The following is a 24,018-nucleotide window of genomic DNA, read 5'->3' as shown; positions in this document are numbered from 1 at the left end:
TTTCTTCCTTATAGCTGTAAAGCTTTATAATACAAATATTAAAAAAACACACTTTGCAATAATTCGCTCAAAACCGACTGTTTTTAGTTGTTCTCAGAGTGATATGAAGGACCTCTTAGACCAAAACACAGCTTTTTGAGCACCGATTCATAGTGGACAAATTTCATTTTCACAGGAAAACCTCTCTGTCCAAGAGGCCCTTCATGTCAAACTCTCGCCAAGAACAACTAAAAAAACAGCCAGTGTGAGCGAATTAGCAAAGTATGTTTTTGTTAAATACTTGTATTATAGTCAGCCTTAAAGCTATAAAGCTACAACGTGGATGCTGTCCATAAACATACGTATGTTACATTACAATTTTCTCAGTGAACCACGTCAGCACACCGCATCTGTTATCTTTTATTTCTCTTGTAAACAAAATATTTAACTGATGATAATTCCGTTCAAGCTATGGTGCTAAGGGGCATGTAAATAGCTACATATTATTCATTTACATGAACAAACAAGAAACAACTGGCATTTTAAGGCCATTTTCCCTGCTAGAGCGGGGGTAGCCTTGCAGTCACCATGACAATCTTCTCCATTTTGCCCTATTTTCTGCATCTCCCCTTGTTAACTCACTCGCTCGCATATCTTCTTCGACAATCTTTAGCCAAGTCTTTCTCGGTCTTCCCCGTCCTCTACTTCTTTCTACATTCATTTCCATCACTCTTCACAACCGGTCACTTTTCACAACCTTCCTCAACACATGACCAAACCATCTCAAACTTTCTCTTCACAGCATCCATCACAGGCTCGATTCCCATCATCTTTTGCAATTCATCATTTGTCTTCCTCTCTCTTAACAGTACTCCACACATCCACCGAACCATTCGCATTTCCACCCTTTCCAGCCTTCGCTGCTGCTCGACGTTCATTACCCATGTCTCGCTCCCATAAATCATAACACTTCTCACATGCAGCACACACGTTTCCCTACAGCTTCAACGACACTCCCCTCCTCGTCAGCACGGCACTCAGTTCCCGAAACTTCTTCCATGCACATCTCACTCGAGCAAACGTTTCCGAGTCTCATCCACCTTCTCCATTCAGCATGTCACTGAGGTAACAAAATGTTTTCACACCTTACAGTTTCACGCCGTCTCCAAGATCCAACTCAACATTTCCTCCATCTGCAGCTCCCTCTGTGCACACCTTACACGTGAATGTAGCTGCCACACTGGTTAATGACCCTCTCAAACCACGACATTTTTGATGAACCCACTCAGCGCACATTGTACATAGAATGGAATTCACTCCGACACCCTTCCTGCACACAGCACACGGCCACTTCCCAGTTCTTTCCACCTCACCACATGCTTTACCACTTGCCATCACCTTCGTCTTTCCTATTTTAACCTTCAGACCTTTTGTCTCCATACATTCCTTCCACTTGTTCATCTTCTCCTTCAGTCCATTCATACTTTCCCCAACCCTTAAAATGCCGAGTATAGAGGGACGAGGGTACTCAGTTCCCAAGCCACTGGAATGCGGCCTTCTTTCACCACCAGATTGCAGATCTCTGTCATTCTCTTCACACCCCAATTTCCCGCTGCCTTCAACATATCTCCCACAACTCCCGTCGGCCCTCCCGCTTTTCTACTCTTCATTGCTTTTATCGCCTCCTCAACTTCCTTCTTGGTTATCTTCTCTGCCGGTCCTCAAACTGGTTTACTCTCTATGTTGCCATCACATTCATTCTCTGCATTCAACAGTATTTCCATATACCTCTTCCATCTTCCAATAATTACATCTGGGTCAACAACTATTTGTCCCACTTCATCCTTCAAGCATCACATCACACCTCTCTTTCGCTATCTGCTTTGCAATCCTGAATACCGCTCTCTGACCCTCTTCCAAAGCAAGCGTTCCAAAGCAAGCTTCCAAGCGTTCTGCGAACATTTTCCTGCATGCCTCCTGCGCCTTTGCTACCTCTTTCTTTGCAGCCTTCTTGGCTGCCTTATAACTTTCATGCTCTGCCTTTTCTGCCCCCATACCCTTCGCCTTGTGCCACTCCTTGAACTTCTTCCTCTTCTCGTCAATCTTCTTTCCAACTTCATCATCCCACCACCATGTTTCCGAGTGCCTCGGTGGTCCTTTTGTCCATCCACATACCTCACCAACGGCTCCCAACAGACTATCTTTCATTGACATCCAACCACGTTCAAGCTCAACCACATCATCCTCTACCATACTCAGCCTCTCTTTTAATGCCTCCCTCACTGTCACCTCTTTCAACCTCCACACCTTCATTCTCGGTTGGTACTTTACCCGCCGAGCTCTCCTCGCACCTTTCACCCTTATGTTGCAAACAACCAAGAGGTGCTGTGAAACAGCCTCCTCCCCCGGGATCACCTTTGTGTCCAGGAGGTGCCCCCTATCTCGCCGACGCACCAGCAGGTAGTCAACGGTTGTCGTCGACCCACCTGACGTGCATGTAACAAGCTTATTATCCTCTTTCTGGAACTGAGTACTACAAATCAACAAATCAGCTACATCAGCAAACTCCAAAATCCTTTCACCTTCTCCATTTCTCACACCATATCCGTCACCCCCATGAACTCCCTCAAAACCATCCATACTTCTTCCCACATGACCATTTAGGTCTTCTCCGACCACAACAACTTCCTCATCTTTCACGTTTTCCATCAGCTTCTCTATTGCACATGTCGCAACTTATATATATATGTATATATATATACGCAAACTATACACTATATATATATATATATAGCGCAAACAGCGCAAACAACTATATATATATATATATATATATATATATATATATATATATATATATATATTGTTGCGGTTTTGTGTCTTTATAATAAAGGTTAATTTCCCCTCATAGTTTAGTTACACTAGCCTCGTTTAAGGCTAGTGTAACTAGCTAGTGTACTTAAGGCTCGTGTAGCCTCGTTTAAGGTCAGTTATTTCTTAGTAAATGTAAGCGTAGACCTTTCCTGTGTTTAGTTTTGCATTGAGTAGGACAATGAGAATTAGGTCCTTTACGATGCCTCAATGCTTTGGGTTTTGGTGCGAAATACCATGAGGCCGGCCTAAACAAGTCGATCAAGGCCAAAGGAAGGCGGAGGAGGAGCCGACGGTAAGCGCGAGCCGCCAATCAGGGCTCGAGGGGAGTGGCTTACCACTGGCGCAAGAGGCAGGGTTTGGAACATTCGATGCAGGCTATGGCGTGGCGATATAACCCTGTGCCCAGAGCCCCCACCTCAGTTATGAGAGGGCAGTCCGTTGAGTTATGAGAGGACATGTGCTGAGTTGAGTTATGAGAGGACATGTGCTGAGTTGAGTTATGAGGCAGACGAGTTATGAGTCGGGGTCCTCCGTTGAGTTATGAGAGGGGATGCGCTGTTATCAGTCGGGGCCATATACGTGAGTTCTCAGTTGGTATGAACATTGGTATATGAACTTTGCCCTGCTCCCTGCGCTCCGCACAGTTGTATTAATCGCGCTGTGAAAAACAGCCGTGCCGGGCCACAGACGCGCATATATTACCTTCTGCGTGCCTTTGCCGAGATACGCGCCGCGAGGATTTTCCCGCCTGCCTGCCAGCCTTCGTGCCTGCCATACGTGCGGTGACCGCCAGAGGGCCACGCCAGGTCAGCTGTTCCTGGAGCAACAAAAGCAGGTGCGTTCGGCGCATGAACATTTCTTCCTTCATCTCCCTGTGTGTGTGAGTGGGCCCATTGTCTGGGAATTTTAAGTTACGACTGATTAAGACTGCCCTGTGTCTCTTCTTCTTCTAAACCATTCTAAATAGTGTAATAAATCATGTTATTCCTTTGATTTGACCGTTTCGTCCCTTCCATCATTGACTTAGCATGGTACGAATTAGATCGCTCTGATCGGGTTCCATAAGAAAGGTAACAGCACAGGTCACGTGGTACACCATCTGCTCGGGTGTACTCAATTACACGTGGCTCGTGCGAGACTCGATCCCCGCTTCCGCTGCGGTGTGGGTACTCAAGGTACGTGCGAACTTGTCCCGAGACCGTTTCCCACGTCTGTGGCCCAAGTGGCGACTCACTCTCGCGGTTCGAAGACCCAGAGAGAAAAAGGGGCTTAATCTCCCCTTTGTAAGGGAACGGGCTTCGCAAAACCGCAACAATATTTATATATATATATATATATATATATATATATATACGTATATATATATATATATATATATATATATATATATATATATATATATATATATATATATATATATATATATATATATATATATATATATATATATATATATATATATATATATATATATATATATATGTATATATATATATATATATATATATATGTATATATATGTATATATATATATATATATATATATATATATATATATAGTATATATATATATATATATATATATGTATATATATATATATATATATATATATATATATATATATGTATATATATATATATATATATATATATATATATATATATATATGTATATATATATATATATATATATATATATATATGTATATATATATATATATATATATATATATATATATATATATTAATTACACCTAATTTGTGTCAAGTTATGTGAAACGAAATTGGCATGAAACCATTCATGTTGTCTTTGTTGCTAAATTTATTCTGGTTTCTCCAAACAAATCGCGATTTTAGTCCACGATGTTCTTACCTCATACCAATGCACGTCTGAGTGTATGCGCATGCACGATTCAAAAAGGCACCCCAACCAACAACAACAACAACAACAACAACGCGTACTCTCAAAAGAGCTGCTCGTCGCAGCTAAAAATATCATTTCATATTTAATCTTGTTTCACAATGATATATTTATATTTCCCAGTTGTGTATTTCATATAAAACTCAAATTCCTTTTTACCACAAAATGTAGAACAATTGTCTCTCCAAAAAATATTTACATATTGTATTTAACTGGAACAAACCAAAAGTATTTGCATCGTTTCTTATTGAGCGACGAGGGAGGTGAAAGTACAATTGACTGAGCCAAATACAATTACAAGAAGAATGCTTCCTCTTGAAAAGTAGCTATCCATAACCGTTTCGTTTCTCTCATTAACACAATCATCAAAGCGAATGAGGTTCTTTTTTTATTGATATAAATCTTGGGTAAAGGTATATCATCCGTATTATCGCTGAGAATACAAGTTATCGTTTTTTATTTCTTTTTACTTTTCTGTGCATCACAAAAGAGTTTTTTTTTTTTGTATACAACACCGAGGCTCGTGTAAGAGCTAATATTAATCACAAAAAATAAACGGGACACATAAAACATATAATAAAGGGAGCGGGAGACAAGAGGGGGAGAGAGAGGGAAGCACACAAGCACAACAATAGTCGGGACATCGAAAGACCTGAGGGAGGGAGAGGGTTTGGGGGCAGGGGGCAGGGTAAGGGGGGGGGGGGTGGGAGAGGTTTTTTTTGTGTTGTTTTTTTTGTATACAAGATCAATACTCATGGAAGAGCTGACATTAATGACAAAAAAAACAAAAAACGGACACATCAGACGAAGTAAAGGGAGCGGGAGACAAGATGGGGAGAGAGGGGGAAGCACACAAATACAAGATTTGAGAGCAGGGACATAAGGAGATCTGTGAGAGGGAGAGGGCTTGGGGGGAGGAGGCATGGGAATGGGGGGTGGGGGGAGAGGTAAAAAACACATGGACACTGCCAGGACTTCCAGGAAAGAAGTCAGTATTTCAGAAAAGTGGATCTGGGGTGAACTGACACCGGTAGAAAAGATCAAGGTTTTGGATGGGGGAAGAAAAGAGATGGTGGTGAACAGCTGTTTTGAAGACCTGGAGGTATGAGTGGGATTGAAGAGAGCGAGGGAATTTGTTCCAGAGGCGGGAAAAAAGAGGAATGAAAGAGTGAAGGTGAGCGGAGAGTCTTCATTTTAGCAGTTTCAGCAAAAGAGGGTTGCAGGCATATCTTGTGCGACCTGAAGGAGTACTTGGGGGACAAAGCACAGACAGGGCTGGGGGGCTAGGCCAGAGAGGAGTCGGTAGAAGACAGAACGACCACCAACCTACCTGTGGTGAGTGAGTGAAAGGCCCTCACAATCAGCTTCATCGCAGGAGATTCCAATGATTCTGAAAGCTTTAGTTTCAACAGCGTGAAGCCGAGTGAGGTGTGAGGCAGAAGCACCGGCCCAGAGGGGAGGAAGGACTTCGCACGACGGAGAATGCCCAGTAGGTGACTGGCTTTGGAGGCCAGCTTGGAAATGTGTTTTCCCAGGAAAGATCATGGCAGATTGTGAGACCCAAGAGATTGAGTGACATAACTTCTTGGAGAAGATTGTTGTGAAAGTAGATGAGAGGGTTGTCCAGAAGGTCTTTTTGAAGAGACATAGTGAGAGTGTGAGATTTGTCAGAATTGAAAGACATGTTCCACTTGTTTGACCAGTCTGTGATTTTGACCAAATCTTCAGAGAGTGAGGAGGCTGCAGACTGCCGATCTGAGGGATGAGGAATGGCGCAGCAGAGAGTGGAGTCATCAGCAAAGAGATAGAGAGGATTTTCCAGAGAGTCGGAGAGATCGTTGATGAAGACCACAAAAAGCACAGGGCCCAGAACACTGCCTTGGGGAACTCCAACCTGAACAGGAAGGGGAGATGAGAGAAATCCATTCAGGGCCACACGTTGACTTCGACCAGAGAGGAAGTCCGCAAGCCATGCGTGGAGATTTCTATGGATACCATAGGAGGAGAGATAGGTGAGTAGAGCGGGGTGCCAGAGCATATCGAAGGCACATGATATGTCAAGGGAGACAGCTCTAATTTCCTGTTTGACATCGAGGACCTCCATCCATTGTTGAGACAGCAGAAGCAGATGTCCAGAGTAGAGTGACCTGGTCTGACTCCAAATTGATGATCAGAGATCAAGCCATTGGAGAAGAGAAAGGATTTGATATCCGAAGCAATGATGGATTCCATGACTTTGCTGATGATTGAGAGCAGGTTGTTTGGTCTGTAGTTGCAAGAATCTGTTTTTGCACCTTTTTGTGTACAGCGGTAATGTTGGCTGATTTCCAAGCTGAAGGCAGATGACCTTGAGCAAAAGAGAGGGTGAAGAGAACAGAGAGAGGGTGTGAAAGAGCGACAGAGCAGGATTTTCAGACCCGTGGGCTGATGCCGTCTGGTCCAGTTGCAGAATCAGAGTCAAGGATTGAAAGAAACTTCTCCACCTTGTCAGGAGAGAATGACACAGAGCCCAGGAGCAGCTGGGTACACCTGGGTATGGTGGGCACAGAGAGAGACGGGTTTGGAACACAAGATTTTGAGGCAAACACAGAGTTGAGGCATTCAGCTTTTTCACGTGCGGAGTTAGCTGTGTAGCCGTTTGATGTAAGGGGGGGGATGGAGGGGGAACAAACACCAGAAACAGATTTGACAAGACACCACCAGGATTTGGAAGAGGAAGACTGGTTTGAGAGTTCACTCTTGAGAAAGAAAAAAAAAAAAACACCGTTTAGAGGCCATTTTTCCCCGCAAGGCGGCGGTTGGCCTTTTTCGGGGACCGTGGTTGTTGTTGTTTTTTGGTCCCCTTTTTGAAGCAATGTTTTACGGCCGGATGCCCTTCCTGCCGCCATCCCTGTTTGTCGCCTTTTTACGACACACAGGAAATTACCAGTGAACTGGTACTCAATTAGCCGACCTCGGAAGGATGACAGGCTGAGTCAACCCCCCTGGCGTTAATTCAGCGATCGACCGGGATTCGAACCCAGGATCCTTGGATCCCAAGCTGGCACCCTAGCCGCTAGCCCAACACCAGGCTCTTGAGAGTAGAGAGATATTGTTTCCTGGCTCTCCTGAAGGTAGACGCACACTTGATCCGGGCTTTGTGAAAGGAAATGAGATTGCCTTCCATTGGATATGAATTCCAGGAGACGAAAGCAAGTTGTTTCTGGGCAATAGCCTCACCACAAGATTCAGTGCACCATGGATGGGAAGAAGGGTATGACAACTGAAGACGGGATGGGATAAATCTGTGCATGAGAGAGAACAGTTTACTTTGGAAGAATTCCCAGGATGAGTTGATGTCAGAAGCAGTAGAGATGGGAGACCAGTCCAGATGATTTATGGCTGCTTGAAGACCGTGCCAGTTGGCCTGAGAGAAATGCCAGACTTGTCGACATTGAGGAGGCTCTCTGAGATTGGCCAAAGAGACGTCTACTTTAACAAGCGTTACGCCTAGGTCCCCCGTCGGCGAAGTGATGTGAGTTGACAAAGTGGAACACGCAGAAAACATGCCATGATATGATATTTCGCTCACAAGGGTCAGACATACATGGAGGTGGCCATCTTGGATTTTGACGTGGCGACCCAATTTTCAATAGCGTTCTTCCTTATGCCGAGATACACCCACACACCAGAAGGTACTTCGCTTATTTTTAAAGATATTTCGCTCACAAGGTTCAGACATATATATGGTGGCGGCCGTCCTGGATTTTGACGTGGCGACCCACTTTACAATAGTGGTCTTCCTTATGCCGAGATACACCCACACACCAAATTAGAAGTTGGTACTTCGCTTATCTTTCAAGATATTATTCTCACAAGATTCAGACATACATGGCGGCGGCCATCTTGGATTTTGACGTGGCGACCCAATTTTCAATAGCCTTCTTCCTCATGCCGAGATACACCCACACACCAAATTAGAAGTTGGTACTTCGCTTATTTTTCAAGATATTCATCTCACAAGGTTCGGACATACATCACGGCGGCTATCTTGGATTTTGACGTGGCGACCCAATAGATACACCCACACACCAGATTAGACGTTGGTACTTCGCTTATTGTTCGAGATATTTCGCTCACAAGTTTCAGGAATATATATGGTGGTGGCCATCTTGGATTTTGACGTGGCGACCCAATTTTAAACAGCGTTCTTCCTTGTGCCTAGATACACCCACACACCAGATTAGAAGTTGGTACTTCGCTTATTTTTCAAGATATTTCGCTCACAAGGTTCAGACATATATATGGTGGCGGCCATCTTGGATTTTGACGTGGCTACCCAATTTTCAATCGCGTTCTTCCTAATGCCGAGATACACCCACACACCAAATTAGAAGTTGGTACTTTGCTTATTTTTCAAGATATTCATCTCAAGTTTTTTTTTTTTTTTTTTTTTTTTTTTTTTTTTTTTTTGTATACAAGATCGAGGCTCGTGAAAGAGCGAACATTAATCACACAGAAAGACAAACAGACACATGAAACAAATAACATCGGGAGCGGTAGACAAGATGGGGAGAGAGGGGGAAGGACACAAACACAACATTTGAGAGCAGGGACCGAGAGACATGGAGACATCGAGAGATCTGTGGGAGGCAGAGGGCTTTGGGGGGGAGGGAGAGGGCTTTGGACACTGCCAGGATTTCCAGGAAATAAGTTGGAATTTCAAACAAGGTGGATCTGGGGTGAATTAGTGGGGGTAGAAAAGATCAAGGTTATGGATGGGGGAAGATAAGAGATGGTGGTGAACAGCTGTTTTAAAGACCTGGAGGGAGGAGAGGGATTGAAGGGAGTGTGGGAGTTTGTTCCACAGGCGGGAGAAAAGAGGAATGAAAGAGTGAAGGTGAGCAGAGAGCCGAGATTTCGGCAGTTTAACCATCAGAGGGTTGCTGGCAGATCTTGTGCGACCTGTAGGAATATTTGGGGGACAGAGCACAGAGAGAGCTGGGGGAGCAAGGCCGGAGAGGAGTCGGTAGAAGACAGAAAGACCACCTACCTGCCTGCGGTGAGTGAGTGAAAGGCCCTCAGAGATAGCTTCATCGCGGGAGATTCCAATGATTTTGAAAGCTTTGGATTCAACAGCGTGAAGCCGAGCCAGGTGTGAGGCAGGAGCACCAGCCCATAGGGGAGAACAGTATTCCATTGAGCTGCGGATGAAAGCCTTGTAAGTGGTGAGGAGCTCAGGTGTGCCGAGGAAGGACTTCGCACGACGGAGGATGCCCAGTCGGCGACTGGCTTTGGAGGCCAGCTTGGAAATGTGGTTTTCCCAAGAAAGATCATGGCAGATAGTGAGACCCAAAAGCTTGAGTGACAGAACTTCTTGGAGAGGATTGTTGAGAAAGTAGATGGGAGGGTTGTCCAGTCGATCTTTTCGGAGAGACATAGTAAGAGAGTGAGATTTGGCAGGATTGAAAGACATGTTCCACTTGTTTGACCAGTCTGTGATTTTGTCCAGGTCTTCAGAGAGTGAGGAGGCTGCAGACTGCCGATCTGAGGGAAGAGGAATGGAGCGGCAGAGAGTGGAGTCATCAGCAAAGAGATAGAGAGGATTTTCCAGAGAGTCAGAGAGATCATTGATAAAGACCAGAAAAAGCACAGGGCCCAGCACACTTCCTTGGGGAACTCCAGCCTGAACAGGAAGGGGAGATGAGAGAAATCCATTCAGGGCCACACGTTGACTACGACCAGAGAGGAAGTCCGCAAGCCATGCATGGAGATTTCCATGGATACCATAGGAGGAGAGTTTGGTGAGCAGAGCTGGGTGCCAGACCGTATCAAAGGCCCTTGATATGTCAAGGGAGACAGCTCTGATTTCCTACACCCACACACAGGTACCCACACCCACACATACACCCAAGTTTCAGACATAAATGGCGGCGGCCATCTTGGCTTTTGACGTGGCGGCCTGATTTTAAACAGCGTTCTTCCTTGTGCCTAGATACACCCACACACCAGATTAGACGTCGGTACTTCGCTTATTTTTCGAGATATTTCGCTCACAAGTTTCAGACATATATATGGTGGCGGCCATCTTGGATTTTGACGTGGCGACCCAATTTTCAATAGCGTTCTTCCTTATGGCGAGATACACCCACACACAAAATTAGAAGTTGGTAGTTCGCTTATTTTTCAAGATATTTCGCTCACAAGGTTCAGACATATATATGGTGGCGGCCATCTTGGATTTTGACGTGGCTACCCAATTTTCAATCGCGTTCTTCCTAATGCCGAGATACACCCACACACCAAATTAGAAGTTGGTACTTTGCTTATTTTTCAAGATATTCATCTCACAAGTTTCAGACATAAATGGCGGCGGCCATCTTGGCTTTTGACGTGGCGGCCTGATTTTAAACAGCGTTCTTCCTTGTGCCTAGATACACCCACACACCAGATTAGACGTCGGTACTTCGCTTATTTTTCGAGATATTTCGCTCACAAGTTTCAGACATATATATGGTGGCGGCCATCTTGGATTTTGACGTGGCGACCCAATTTTCAATAGTGTTCTTCCTTATGGCGAGATACACCCACACACAAAATTAGAAGTTGGTACTTCGCTTATTTTTCAAGATATGCAGGTTACAAGGTTCAGACATACATGGCAGCAGACATACATGGCGGCGGCCATCTTGGATTTTGACGTGGGTTGCACCCACACACCAAATTCGAATGCGGTCCTTCACTTACGCACGCACGCACGCCCGCACGGACGGACGGCAAAGCCATAGTCCCCCTTTCGCTCCGCTGAGCGACGGGGGACAACAAGCATGTGGTCCGATGAACCGATTGGAGCAGAAGAGCAGCAGAAATTTGCAGGGAAGTTTGTCATAACCAAGTCGAGAAGAGAAAATGCTCTGTTGACTGATATCTGGGTTGGGAAATTGACAGATTGTGTCAGTCCCAGTGAGTCACAGAAGTCCTTTGCTGAGGTGCCATGGCTGGTGCGAGAGGTACCCACACCCAGCAATAAAGCATGATGACATTTGAAATCACCACATATGAGGAAGAGAAAGTTGGGATGAGTCGAGAGAAGTTTGTCCATGTTATCAGACAGTGAGTGAGGAAGTTTGTTCCGAGGTGGGAGAAAAGAGGAATGAAAGAGTGAAGGTGAGCAGAGAGTGTTGATTTTGGCAGTTTCACTGGAAGAGGGCTGCTGGCAGATCTTGTGTGACCTGAAGGAATATTTGGGGGACAGAGCACAGACAGAGCTGAGGGAGCAAGGCCGGAGAGGAGTCAGTAGAAGACAAAGACCACCAACCTGATATAATGAATCCTCCACTCGTCTCCCTTATTAAATATTTATTGATCACAGGTTTTGTCATTTTAATCTTAAGTGAACCAGTGTCCTTTTTGGGTTTTAATCAGCTCTCTCGTGAGTGAGACAACAATTCTCACTGCTCCTTTTCTCTGAATTGTATTAATTTTAATCTTACAAGGCTTTTGATTTTCAACATATAATTTTAGTTTATTAAGATTGATTTGATTAACATAAACCCCAAGAGGTATTTTACGACTCATTTATTTGTGAGAAAATTATGTGAGACTCGTCATAACACCATTATCTGTATTAATCTGTAATTTTGTTTCTTCCAAAAGCAAACAATATGTTTCAACTTCTTCACTCTCCCCCCTTTCAATGTACAGGGACGTATCCACTCTTTTAGACTTTATGGTTTCCTTTTGAGAATTCAGGTCAATTATTGGGTAAAATGCCAGGGACATCGAAAAGGCCCCTTGATATAAGCGTATGTGCCATGTGGCAAAGTATAGAAAAGAAGCAACATTCCAAAGCTCATAGAAAATGTCGAACAATAGAAAAGAAGGGACATTCAAAAAATCTCGTGTGCATGCTGTACGAGGAGGAACCAAGTAATGCTCGAGGAAATTTCATATAAAGGGGCGCCAATTTGATTCAAACAGCTGCATGAAGAAGTAAATGTATTTTATTTGTCAGATGTCGGGCGCCCCTTCATATGAACTTTTCTGGAGCATTACTTGGTTGCTCCGAAGAACACAAGGGTAGTACAGCATGCACGGGAGATTTTTGGAATGCATTTGTTCATCGTACAAGACTTTATTCAAGATGATATAAAAGGCTTGAAAAAATAAGGGGAAAAAACATTCAACCCAGACAGGATTTGAACCCACAATCCCCAGCTTGGGAGTCTGATCCATTACGCCATTGAGCCAGCCAGCATGTTGGAATTAAATATATTGTTGCGGATATGGGATTTACATCCATCCATATCCGCTTGTAAATATTCCCCTATTTCCTCAATACCTCCCAACTATCCCCAATCCCCCATTCCCTCATCCCATTTTCTGTAAACAACACTCTGTAGACCCGACCCCCCCCTATTTCCCCCATTAAATGTCGCATCCAGGTCCACCGCATCTCACGTAGACAACTATAGGACATCTTGCTAGTTATTCTTAGTCTATGTCAGTTAAGGACTCGTTTCCATTAATTCTGACTCTTCGTTGCACCAGAATGTGATTGTATGGCACCGTTAGGAAGTTTAGGACCTCCCAATACCTCCCCGCAGCTCTTCCTCACGGTTCAACAACAACAACAACAACAACAACAACGGCGGCGGCGCGGGGAGTGCGCGTCCTCACTCCGGCTTGGTTGGTAGGGGGTGTTGGGAGGGCACCAGGCCTTTCCAACGAGCCGCCATCGAACATGTGCTCGACGGGGTTACCACGTAGGGGCTCGCTGTCAGCTCCTCGTCAAGGGCGGAGCCCGGTAACCCCCGCACCCAATGGGAGCGGCGGACCGGTCCCATCTGGGGCGGAGCCAAGCAGCCGAGGGCGTGTCACTCCCCGTTGAGCATGCGCAGGAAGAGGGAGGTGACGTCAGATGCGCGCTGAGCTTGGAGAAGAAAGACGCCACCTCCGAGCGCTGTGAGGCCTCCCTGCATCTTTTGGACCATGCTTGATCCTGTCCCCGAGCCAAGGTGCACCTTGTGCTATCAACCGACCTGTCCTTCCCTGCCATCAATCCCTGTGTAAGTCAGCCTTGTTCCGTTTGTCTGTGGTCTGTCTGGGCTAAAATAAGATTGTATCTAAGTGCCTATCTCTTCTGTGTCTTTTACCTCACTCTACCTTGTAATCTACCCCTTTTCTCCACCACTAATTATATCCTCCTCCGGAGGTCTTGAGAACTGTACCCCTTGCGTCGTTTCATTTATCCCAGTCGTTGTGTCCTTTCCATAATTGATTTAGCGTAGCGCGATTTGGCCAACGTTCGAGTGGAATCGGGTGAGTTGGGGGTAATCGGGTAAACTGTACGAACACGGTGGCCATTCCGCTCGGTCAAGCAACATCTTTAGCCGTGTCCGTAACAATTGGTGTCAGGAAGTGAGATTGGACCCGAAGCGCGCTTCACGCGCTCGAAATTATTAACGGTGAAATTTGTTTTGTTTTAAAATAAAAACCCGAATTTTGAAAGTCGCGCTATGGCAGATCAAGACGGCTGGGTTCCGGTAGAGGAGAGTGAGGCAGGGTCGATCCAGGACCAAATTGAGGGACAAGAGGAGAGCGAAGCAGTGAGGGCGGCAGGTTCGCAAAATGGCGTCCTCGCGCACGAGGTTGCGGGCGCGCAAAATCGCGCCTCGCACATGGCTACGGCGGCCGCACCCGCTGCACAAGTGGGAGGGATGGCCCAAATGCAGGCCCTCATGGAGCAATTTATGGTACAAATGCAGGCGTCCCTCAACCTGCAGAAGGACGAGATGAGGGCTAATAGTCAGCAATTGGGGAACCGGATGGATGCTCAGAGTGAGCAATTGGGGGTAATGAGGGACGAAGCGAGGGGTACCGGTGAGGGGTTAGACAATGGGATAAAAGAGGTAAAGAATGGGTTAACGGGGGTAGAAAACAGAATGGCCGCTCAAGAGAATCAAATGGAAGGGATGAAAAAGGGGTTAACGGGGGTAGAAAACAGAATGGCCGCTCAAGAGAATCAAATGGAAGGGATGAAAGAGGGGTTAGAGGGGTTAGAAAACAGTATGGAAGGCAAATTGAGGGACATGAGGGACCAAGCGGAAAGGGAAGTTAAAAAAATGGGGCAGCAGATAGAGGGGGTCAGAATGGGGGTAGAAACTAAATTGGATGCTCACAGGGAGGAAATGGAGCAGATGAGGGTGGCATCTGGGCAGGAGATGCAAGTGATGGGAGAGGAGATCAGAAGAGGTGTGAGTGAGGAGGTCGGAGGAGTGCGCGAGGAGGTGAGGCACTGTAAGGAGCGCATGGAGAAGGAGGTGAGAAAGGGGACTGTCAAATTGCAAGGTGGTATAGAGGAGTTGACGCTGGGAGTAGAACAACTGACAGTGGGACAAAAGGAGTTGGGGGACCAGGTAAAGAAGAACACAGCGGTAATAGAGGGTTTAAAATCGACACAGAAGGAGATGAAAAAGGACGTAGGGGTAATTAAAAAAGAGTGTCAGACGGTACATGAGGACCTGACGAGGAAAAATGAACAAGGTGGTAGAGGTGATGGAGGTTAAAGAGCGGGAGGTGCGGGAGCACATAGAAAAAAATAAGGTGGAGTTAGAGGAAGAACTTAAGGGGGCGCACGAGGAGATGAAGGAGGTGAAGCAGAAATTAGAAGAAGTGGAAGAAGGGGTGAGCGAAATTAAGAAGCAACGGAGAGATGATAAGAAAGAGATAAAGGAGGAAGTAAAAGAATTGGTCCAAAGTCTGTGTTCGGATCGTGATGATGTGCTCATTAACCGGATGAGGGATTCGCAGGTGATGGAGGAGAAGCGAAGAGAAAGAGGACCCGGTGTAAGTGGTGACCAATATGGTCGTGCGTATGATGCGCCATGTGATTTAATAAGCTTGGGGGTCGAGATGGACCCGGGTGTTAGTGAGAGGCCGTTGGTGAAGTGTGCGACAGGTCTGGTGTGCGAAAAAGGAGGTGTGCGAGAAAGTCCGACTCTGGGGTGCATGGGGAAAGAGTGCGCTGTCAAAAGTAAGGAAGAGTGTACACCTGTGGTGAGTGTTACAGAGGGTGTATCGGGAGAGTGTGCGCGAGAAAGGTGTGTAACGGACGGGTGCATGAGGAAAGAGTGCGCTGTCGAGAGTAAGGGTGAGTACGCTGTCAAGAGTGGAGGTGAGAGTAGTAAGAGTGACACGGAGCGTGAGTTGGTTGTGACAGGTGAGAAAGGAAGCACACCTGGAATGGTAGAGCGTGTGTGGGAATGCACACTTGAGTTGGTCGTGAGGCACGTGGTTGGGTGTGCGAGTGAAAGCACACCTGTGATTGTCACAGAGGAGGTGACCGAGGAAGGGGCGCGAAGGTGTGTTGGTGAGGTGTGCGAACAACGAATGTGTGCCAAAGTGTTCGGTGGTCAGGTGTGTGACCAAGGCTGTGAGTGGAATGAGTGTACCGAGGTGTGTAAGGAAAGGTACGAGGAGCATGGGAACAGCTGGAGGTATGAGCAAGAAAGGGGTAGCGTATGCGTGTAAGCATGCAGGTGAGGCATCGACGGTAACCGGGTTAGCGGTTAGAGCGACTTTTAGCCGAATCGGGCCCTCGGTGCGTGCCGGGCTTCGCGTGCCGCGAGAACCAGCGGGGATCCGAGCCACGGCGGGTTCGAAAGGACCGCCGTACGCGATCCACGCTGGGCCTCGCTTGGAACGGCCGCGTCCGTGCTCCACCAGGCGGAGCGGGCAGCTCGATAGGAAGGGTCGTCATGGCGACCACTTTTTGTTGAGACATGCCGGCAGGTCGAGATCCGGACATTGGATGGCTCCGTGCCGAGATGGTGCGTGGGATCTCGGCCCGGGTAACCCTCCTTCCCTGCACCGAATGCGGGACGTATCCAGCCGCTGGCACCAAACAACCCGCATTCATGGCTTGGCTGTACGAAGCCGAGCTTTAGAAGTGAATTGGCGCACCGAGAGGATCTAGTAAGTAGACTGTAATGACGAGGATAGTGTTTTGGCCCCGAAATTAGAAAAACAAAATTTGATGATTGGCAAAGGATTGGCAGTAATGATTGGCAGATGATGGGTAGTGATTGGCAAATTTTTGATTTGTTGAAATTTGATGTGCAAAATTGGTAGTGGGAGATGCCCGATGTGGTGGGATGGCAACTCTGTCATCCCTCACAAACTATGGGGCAAATGCGCTATAGATTATGGGGTGTATGGCAGTGAAAACTAGCCCGGGAGGGTTAGGATATTGTGTGTAGGGCCCTAGAAGAGGACATTAGGTGACGTTAAGATTAGTTAGTGACAAGGATACCTGTAGTGGGGACGCAGGTAGATTAGCGTGGATGATAATGACGTGGGAGCGCAATAGTTTAAAGGGATGACTGGGAAGCGCAAGTTTCAGAGGGGAGTAGTTAGATGAGATGATGCTGTGTGAGAACTGGACAGGTGTGTGGAGCAGTGTATGAGTAGTGAGTGTTGTGGATCAGCGCGAATGCGCTTGGGGGAGAGAAGGGGGCAGGCGGCACCAAGTATGAGAGCACAGGTGTGCAAGTACAGGTGTGTGGAATACATGGAGTATTGGAATGAGGGGTGTGGAGAGAGTTGGAGTAAGTGGTACGGAGTGGTGTGCATGGTGCGAAGGTGTGGATGGGGGAAGAGTGGACCCCTTTTCACGAGTACCCGGGGAGGGTAGTTTAAAGAATAGTTAGAAGGTATAGGTAAATTGTGGTTGGATATTGGCATTTGTGGTGCGGTTGCAGAATGGTATTGTGGATGGGTGCATTGGTGTGGTGAAATTGGCTGGTCGTGTGGCCTGTTAGTATGAGTGTGAATGGTTGGGCACTCCGCCACTGTTAGATGTCGGCCAGGTGAGGCCGCAGGTGGGCTCTGGGAGCCGTTAGTGTCAGTGGGTGCCTGAGGATCCCGGGTGTGGATCGGGCAGGCCGTGCCAGAGAGGGCACTGAGGGGGTGAGAGTGCGAGAGGGCCTTCCCCAGTTACTTAGGTTAGGGTGAGGAGCAGGTGAGCTCGGTAGGCAACAACAGTGGTGGAGGTGTGCAGGTGGGCGGACCAGCTGGGAGCGTCACACGACCCAGCCACCGAAATTGTGCGGGGGCACCGAGTGATGAATCGGGGGAGTGAGACCCCAACTTGAGAAGCACCACAGTTTGGTCAATGGGAATTGGTTTTCAGAACCCATAGTGTAAGTTGGCCAATGGATTGGCAGGGAAAGACCCCCGGGTAATGCAAAGTTGTTAAAGTCATTTAGGAAATAGTTAGGATTGATGAACCTGTCGCACCATACGCAGCCACTTACCTGAGGTGGTGATGATGACTCCACACCTGTGTTCCTTTGTTCTGTGTTGCAGGAAAGGAGAATTGCTGTGTGGATTTGTGAGACGCATCACGACGTGGATGAGACATTGGGGTGATTCCATCTCTCCCTCCCTAGGAGGGACTGATGATGAATTGGTGATGGCAAATTTTGATGTTGAGTTGGAGATGGCAAATTTTGATGTTGAGTTGGAAATGGCAAATTTGATTGGTTAGGAGGGAGAGAAGACGAATTTGGTTTATGGGAGGAACGGGGAAGACAGTAGGGACGTTTGTTGATGTGTAAAGCAGAGGTTTATGGGTAGTGTTGTGTTTTGTGGATACAGTAAAGGGTAAGGGAGGGGCAATGTAGGTTACCTGGTGGAGGGGGGGGGGCGTACGGTAGGAACGTACCTGTCTCACCTGGTTCCCATGTGCCCCCAGTGTGCATTACCTTATATTGCATGCACTTTTGTGCCCTTACCACCTTACTCACTTGTCTTCTTTTGTCTCCCACCTCCGAGGATCTGGCTTTGGGGCAGAGAGAGAGGAGAGAGAGGTGCTGGCTCCGCAGTTGTGGGCCTGTACTTCCGCTGCTTGCTGCCTGGATCGATACACCATATGGACCGCAATTTTGGTGGCCACCCACAATGGACCGCAGTTCTTTGGCGGTCAAGCACCACCCGTGGATGGACCTCTGGGTCAACGTGGCACCTATGCCATACAGGTGAACCACTTTTAGTTGGCCCCCCTGACGGCCACAATTTAGAAATGGACGCGGTTGGCGCCTTTCTTTATTTTTAAAGAAGCCAGAAGGCCAAGTGCACTCCATGAAGGCAAGACCAGCGGCAGAACATCGGCCGGCTGCGACACCACCGGTGACTATGAACACTTTATTGGTGCACCGGATGGTGCTGACTGTGTGTATGGGGTGGTGCTTTTGGTGCTTGGACGGGGTGCTCTGCACATTATTAAAGGCCGTAGGGCCACAGGGCACTCGTGGGTTGGTGTATCGATGCTGGCATGCATGCTCTCTCTATGCATAACATCTGCATGTGTTGCTCAAAGAACAAGTCCTGGATCGTAGTGTAAATATCAGTGGTGTTGTATAAATGATGCTCCCTACCGGCTGTATGTTTAGTTTGAGGATGCTTTCCGCGATTCGGTTATCCTGTGGGTGTGTTTCTGTGAGAAGGGTGCAACGTCGCAGGGGGACATATTTACTCATTTGTGAACATCTGTAAAACTGTCGCACTCAGGGTTGAGTTAATAGTAGAGGGAACTACATCTGAGTGCCACACTAAAGTAGGTAAAAATTTATCGGGTCGGGACGCCCCGAGGTAGAGAAGAGTGCAATGTTGCGGATATGGGATTTACATCCATCCATATCCACTTGTAAATATTCCCCTATTTCCTCAATACCTCCCAACTATCCCCAATCCCCCATTCCCTAGTCCCATTTTCTGTAAACAACACTCTGTAGACCCGACCTCCCCCTATTTCCCCCATTAAATGTCGCATCCAGGTCCACCGCATCTCACGTAGACAACTATAGGACATCTTGCTAGTTATTCTTAGTCTATGTCAGTTAAGGACTCGTTTCCATTAATTCTGACTCTTCGTTGCACCAGAATGTGATTGTATGGCACCGTTAGGAAGTTTAGGACCTCCCAATACCTCCCCGCAGCTCTTCCTCACGGTTCAACAACAACAACAACAACAACGGCGGCGGCACGGGGAGTACGCGTCCTCACTCCGGCTTGGTTGGTAGGGGGTGTTGGGAGGGCACCAGGCCTTTCCAACGAGCCGCCATCGAACATGTGCTCGACGGGGTTACCACGTAGGGGCTCGCTGTCAGCTCCTCGTCAAGGGCGGAGCCCGGTAACCCCCGCACCCAATGGGAGCGGCGGACCGGTCCCATCTGGGGCGGAGCCAAGCAGCCGAGGGCGTGTCACTCCCCGTTGAGCATGCGCAGGAAGAGGGAGGTGACGTCAGATGCGCGCTGAGCTTGGAGAAGAAAGACGCCACCTCCGAGCGCTGTGAGGCCTCCCTGCATCTTTTGGACCGTGCTTGATCCTGTCCCCGAGCCAAGGTGCACCTTGTGCTATCAACTGACCTGTCCTTCCCTGCCATCAATCCCTGTGTAAGTCAGCCTTGTTCCGTTTGTCTGTGGTCTGTCTGGGCTAAAATAAGATTGTATCTAAGTGCCTATCTCTTCTGTGTCTTTTACCTCACTCTACCTTGTAATCTACCCCTTTTCTCCACCACTAATTATATCCTCCTCCGGAGGTCTTGAGAACTGTACCCCTTGCGTCGTTTCATTTATCCCAGTCGTTGTGTCCTTCCCATCATTGATTTAGCGTAGCGCGATTTGGCCAACGTTCGAGTGGAATCGGGTGAGTTGGGGGTAATCGGGTAAACTGTACGAACACGGCGGCCATTCCGCTCGGTCAAGCAACATCTTTAGCCGTGTCCGTAACAATATATATATTTTAAAGTGGTATTAAGTGTGGATATATGTATATTTATATCTTATAACCCTATTTGTGAACGTCTGTTTGTTCAGTTTTGCCTCATGGACAGCCTAAGGAAGTGACTTGGAGAGGGAATGGTCCATGGGGGGTAACTTTTCAAGACAAAAAATATGGGTGCATCAGATTTAGACTAAGGGCGTGCTCAAAAAGTGTGGCTTTCCTCTGCAAAAAAATGTAGTTTATCATGAAGTGCTGAAAGGATATTGCGTTACTCAACAGATGGTTATAATAAACAGAATATCAAAACGAAACTGCATGACTGACGAAATATTTTCCGGGCAATGCCTCTGCGAGTATACAATATAACAGCAGAAGCCGAGAAACAAATTTTCAGTCCTCATGTTAAAGTTGCATACAGAGAAACCGTCCGAAAAAAAAGGAAGGGGCACTTTGCACCTCCTCCCTTTGAATTCATGACAAAAAGCAATTTGATGTGATACAATACTCATAATGATGCTGAAATTCAGGTTTAAGAATAAGTAAGTTATAAATACGAACAAAATGCATTTGCTCATTATTCAAGATGAATATTTCTTTCCTTTTCCCTTCCTTTTCAAGTCTTGAATCAACCGAGATGGAATCGAACCCACAATCCCCAGCTTTGGAGTCTGATGCTTTCTCCATTAGGTCATTAGGCCAGCACGTTAGATTTGTGTGATAATATTTGTAAAGAGGTATAAAGTGTGGGTATACTGTTTGTGTATACATTACCGGTCAAAAAGTTGAGAACACCTCAATTTTTCCAGCTTTTATTGAAATTTACGCAGTTTAATGTCTCAATGTACTCTGAAATTAAGCAGAGAACAAATAAACAATGAATATGAATGAATGATCGTTTTAAGGCCATTTTCCCCACTAGAGCGGGGGTTAGCCTTGCGGGCCCCATGACAATCATGGTTCCCTGTTTGAGGCAATGTTTTCATGGCCGGATGCCCTTCCTGACGCCAACCCTTGGTCACGCTCTTACGATGCGCAGGGATACGGTGTACCTATTCTAAATCGGGGTACACACCGTGATCATTCATCCCAGCAAGCTGGTACTCAATTTGCCGACCTTGGAAGGATGACAGGCTGAGTCAACCCCCCTGGCGTTAATTCAGCGATCGACCACGATTCGAACCCAGGATCCTAGGATCCCAAGCCAGCACCCTAACCGCTAAGCCAACACCAGGCTAAATACAAATAAACAAGCAAAACAAACAAACAAACAAACAAATAAACAATTGGAGATAAAAAAAGAAATCATAGAATCATTTTGTTTAACAAAATTTAATTTAAAATTTTGACTCAGCAAAGTAGCCACCTTTTGCAGATATAACCGCCGAACACACTCGTGGCATTCTTTCTGCAATGGATATCAAATATTGTTCGGGAAGTTCTTCCCAACACTGTTGCAGAAGTTCCCACAAATGTGTTGCACTTGTAGGTTGCTTTGCTTTCACCCTTCTATCCAGTTCATCCCAAACCAGCTCGATGGGGTTTAAGTCTGGAGAGTGTGCTGGCCATTCCACGATTTGAAGCCGACCGCCTTGTTCTTTTCCTCGAAGGTAGCTTTGACATAGCCTGGAGGTGTGTTTAGGGTCATTATTTTGCTGTCGGATGAACGCCTGGCCAACTCGGCGTATACCAGAGGGTGTTGCATGGCGCTGCAAAATGCTGTGGTAGCCCTTTTGGTTCAGGGTGCCAGTCACTCTGTACAAATTGCCGACTCTGGATCCAGCGAAAGAGCCCCAGACCATCACGCTTTCTCCTCCATGTTTGACAGTTGGTGTCACACACTGAGGAACCATCCTTTCGCCAACTCGACGGCGTACAAAAACCCTGCGTGATGAACGAAAGATTTCAAATTTTGATTCATCGGTCCATAAGACCTTCTTCCAGTCTTCAGTAGTCCACTGGCGGTGCTTCATGGCCCAGGCAAGCCACTTTTTCTTATTTTGCCATCTTAGCAATGCCTTTCGTACTGCCACTCGACCTCTCAAACCTGCAGCTCGAAGTATTCTCTTCACAGTTGAAACTGAGACTTGCTTACTTCGACCAGTGTTGAGCTGTGCTTGAAGCTGTTGTCCTGTGAGCCGCCTATCATGCAAGCTGTTGACTCTCAGAAACTTGTCTTCTGATTCTGTTGTGGCTTTGGGTCTGCCAGACATCTTCCTGTCAGAGTTTCCTCCAGTTTCCAAGTGCCTTTTGATGTTGTAGGAAACTGTACTCACTGACACCTTGGCTTTCTTTGCAATTTCTCGAAAAGAAAGACCGACACTTTTAAGTGTTATAATGGTCTGTCTGTCTTCCTTTGTTAATTACCTTTTTCCTCACCATTATGATAGCAATATACTACTTCCTGCAGTGCAATATTGTCCAAATAAGGCTTCAGAGGGTGTAATAACAGTCTGTTCCAATACTGCTTTTATACAGACAGGGGATTTGTTATCAAGTAATCAGCAGAGGTTGGGACACCTGCAGGAATTGTTTGCATCAACTTTCAAGACTTCATTTACTTACATTGCTGTGGAACAGCTGTAAGTTGTTAACCCATTACTTGTTCCCTGAAGAAGGCCTTTTTTTTTTACAATATAACTGTGCAATTTACATTATTTTCCCGTTTTTGCTGGTCAACCTAAACTTTTGTTTTTAACCTAAAGCAGTTTACTGCTTACCTTTGTACCATTTCAGGTTATTCACTGGACTTGAATTACTTAAATTTCAATAAAAACTGGAAAAATTGAGGTGTTCTAAAACTTTTGACCGGTAGTGTATATTTATATACAGTGAAACCTTGACTTACGAGTGTACCAACTTACGAGTTTTCCGAGATACGAGCCGTCGCTCGGGCGGTTTTTTGCTTTGAGATGTGAGCCGAGATCTGAGTTACGAGCTTACGCCACCCGCCACCAGGTGGGTTCCGGTCACGTGGTTATCTTGCCGTGCAAGCATCTCTGCCGTATATCGCTGCTGCTTTGTTTTCGCATGTTGGTTATTTTGGAAAATTTCTTAGTTTTAACCATGGGTCCTAAGAAATTGAGTGCCAAGGGCAGTACTGAGAAGAAGAAGAGGATGATGTGCTTGGATATAAAACACGCAATCGTCGAAAAACATGAGCGAGGTGTGCGTGTTGTCGACTTGGCGAGGCAGTACGATCGTAGTACTTCTACGATATGTACGATTTTGAAGCAGAAGGAGTCGATAAAGGCTATAACGCCAGCCAAGGGCGTTACGATTATTTCAAAGCTCCGGACCTCTATCCATGAAGAGATGGAGAAGTTGTTGTTTGTGTGGTTGACAGAGAAGCAGCTCGCAGGAGATACCGTGACCGAGAGCATCATGTGTGAGAAGGCCCGAGACATTTACGGGGATTTGGTGCAGCAGACGGCGGGAACATCAACGGACGAGGCATCGGAAGAGTCATTCAAAGCCAGTCG

General features: G+C 46.6%; 1 protein-coding gene across 17 annotated transcripts in view; it reads right to left on the bottom strand.

The window, feature by feature from the left end:
* The window catches only part of LOC137428471 (uncharacterized), a 165,804-nt gene that overhangs the window by 66,703 nt on the left and 75,083 nt on the right, over window positions 1–24,018 (bottom strand). For 4 of the 17 annotated variants that reach the window (XM_078778266.1, XM_078778274.1, XM_078778267.1 and 1 more), the window contains exon 4: window positions 3,556–3,670. The exons of the other annotated variants lie outside the window; for them this stretch is intronic. In XM_078778266.1, coding sequence (XP_078634392.1) covers window positions 3,556–3,670 — 115 coding nt within the window. The remainder of the gene's footprint in view (window positions 1–3,555; window positions 3,671–24,018) is intronic. 17 annotated transcript variants of the gene reach the window in all.

The sequence above is a fragment of the Myxine glutinosa genome, chromosome 5 (assembly GCF_964187855.1).
Source record: "Myxine glutinosa chromosome 5, kmMyxGlut1.1, whole genome shotgun sequence".
Classification (NCBI taxonomy): Eukaryota; Metazoa; Chordata; class Myxini; order Myxiniformes; family Myxinidae; genus Myxine; species Myxine glutinosa.
This window is presented reverse-complemented; position numbering and strand designations above follow the sequence as displayed.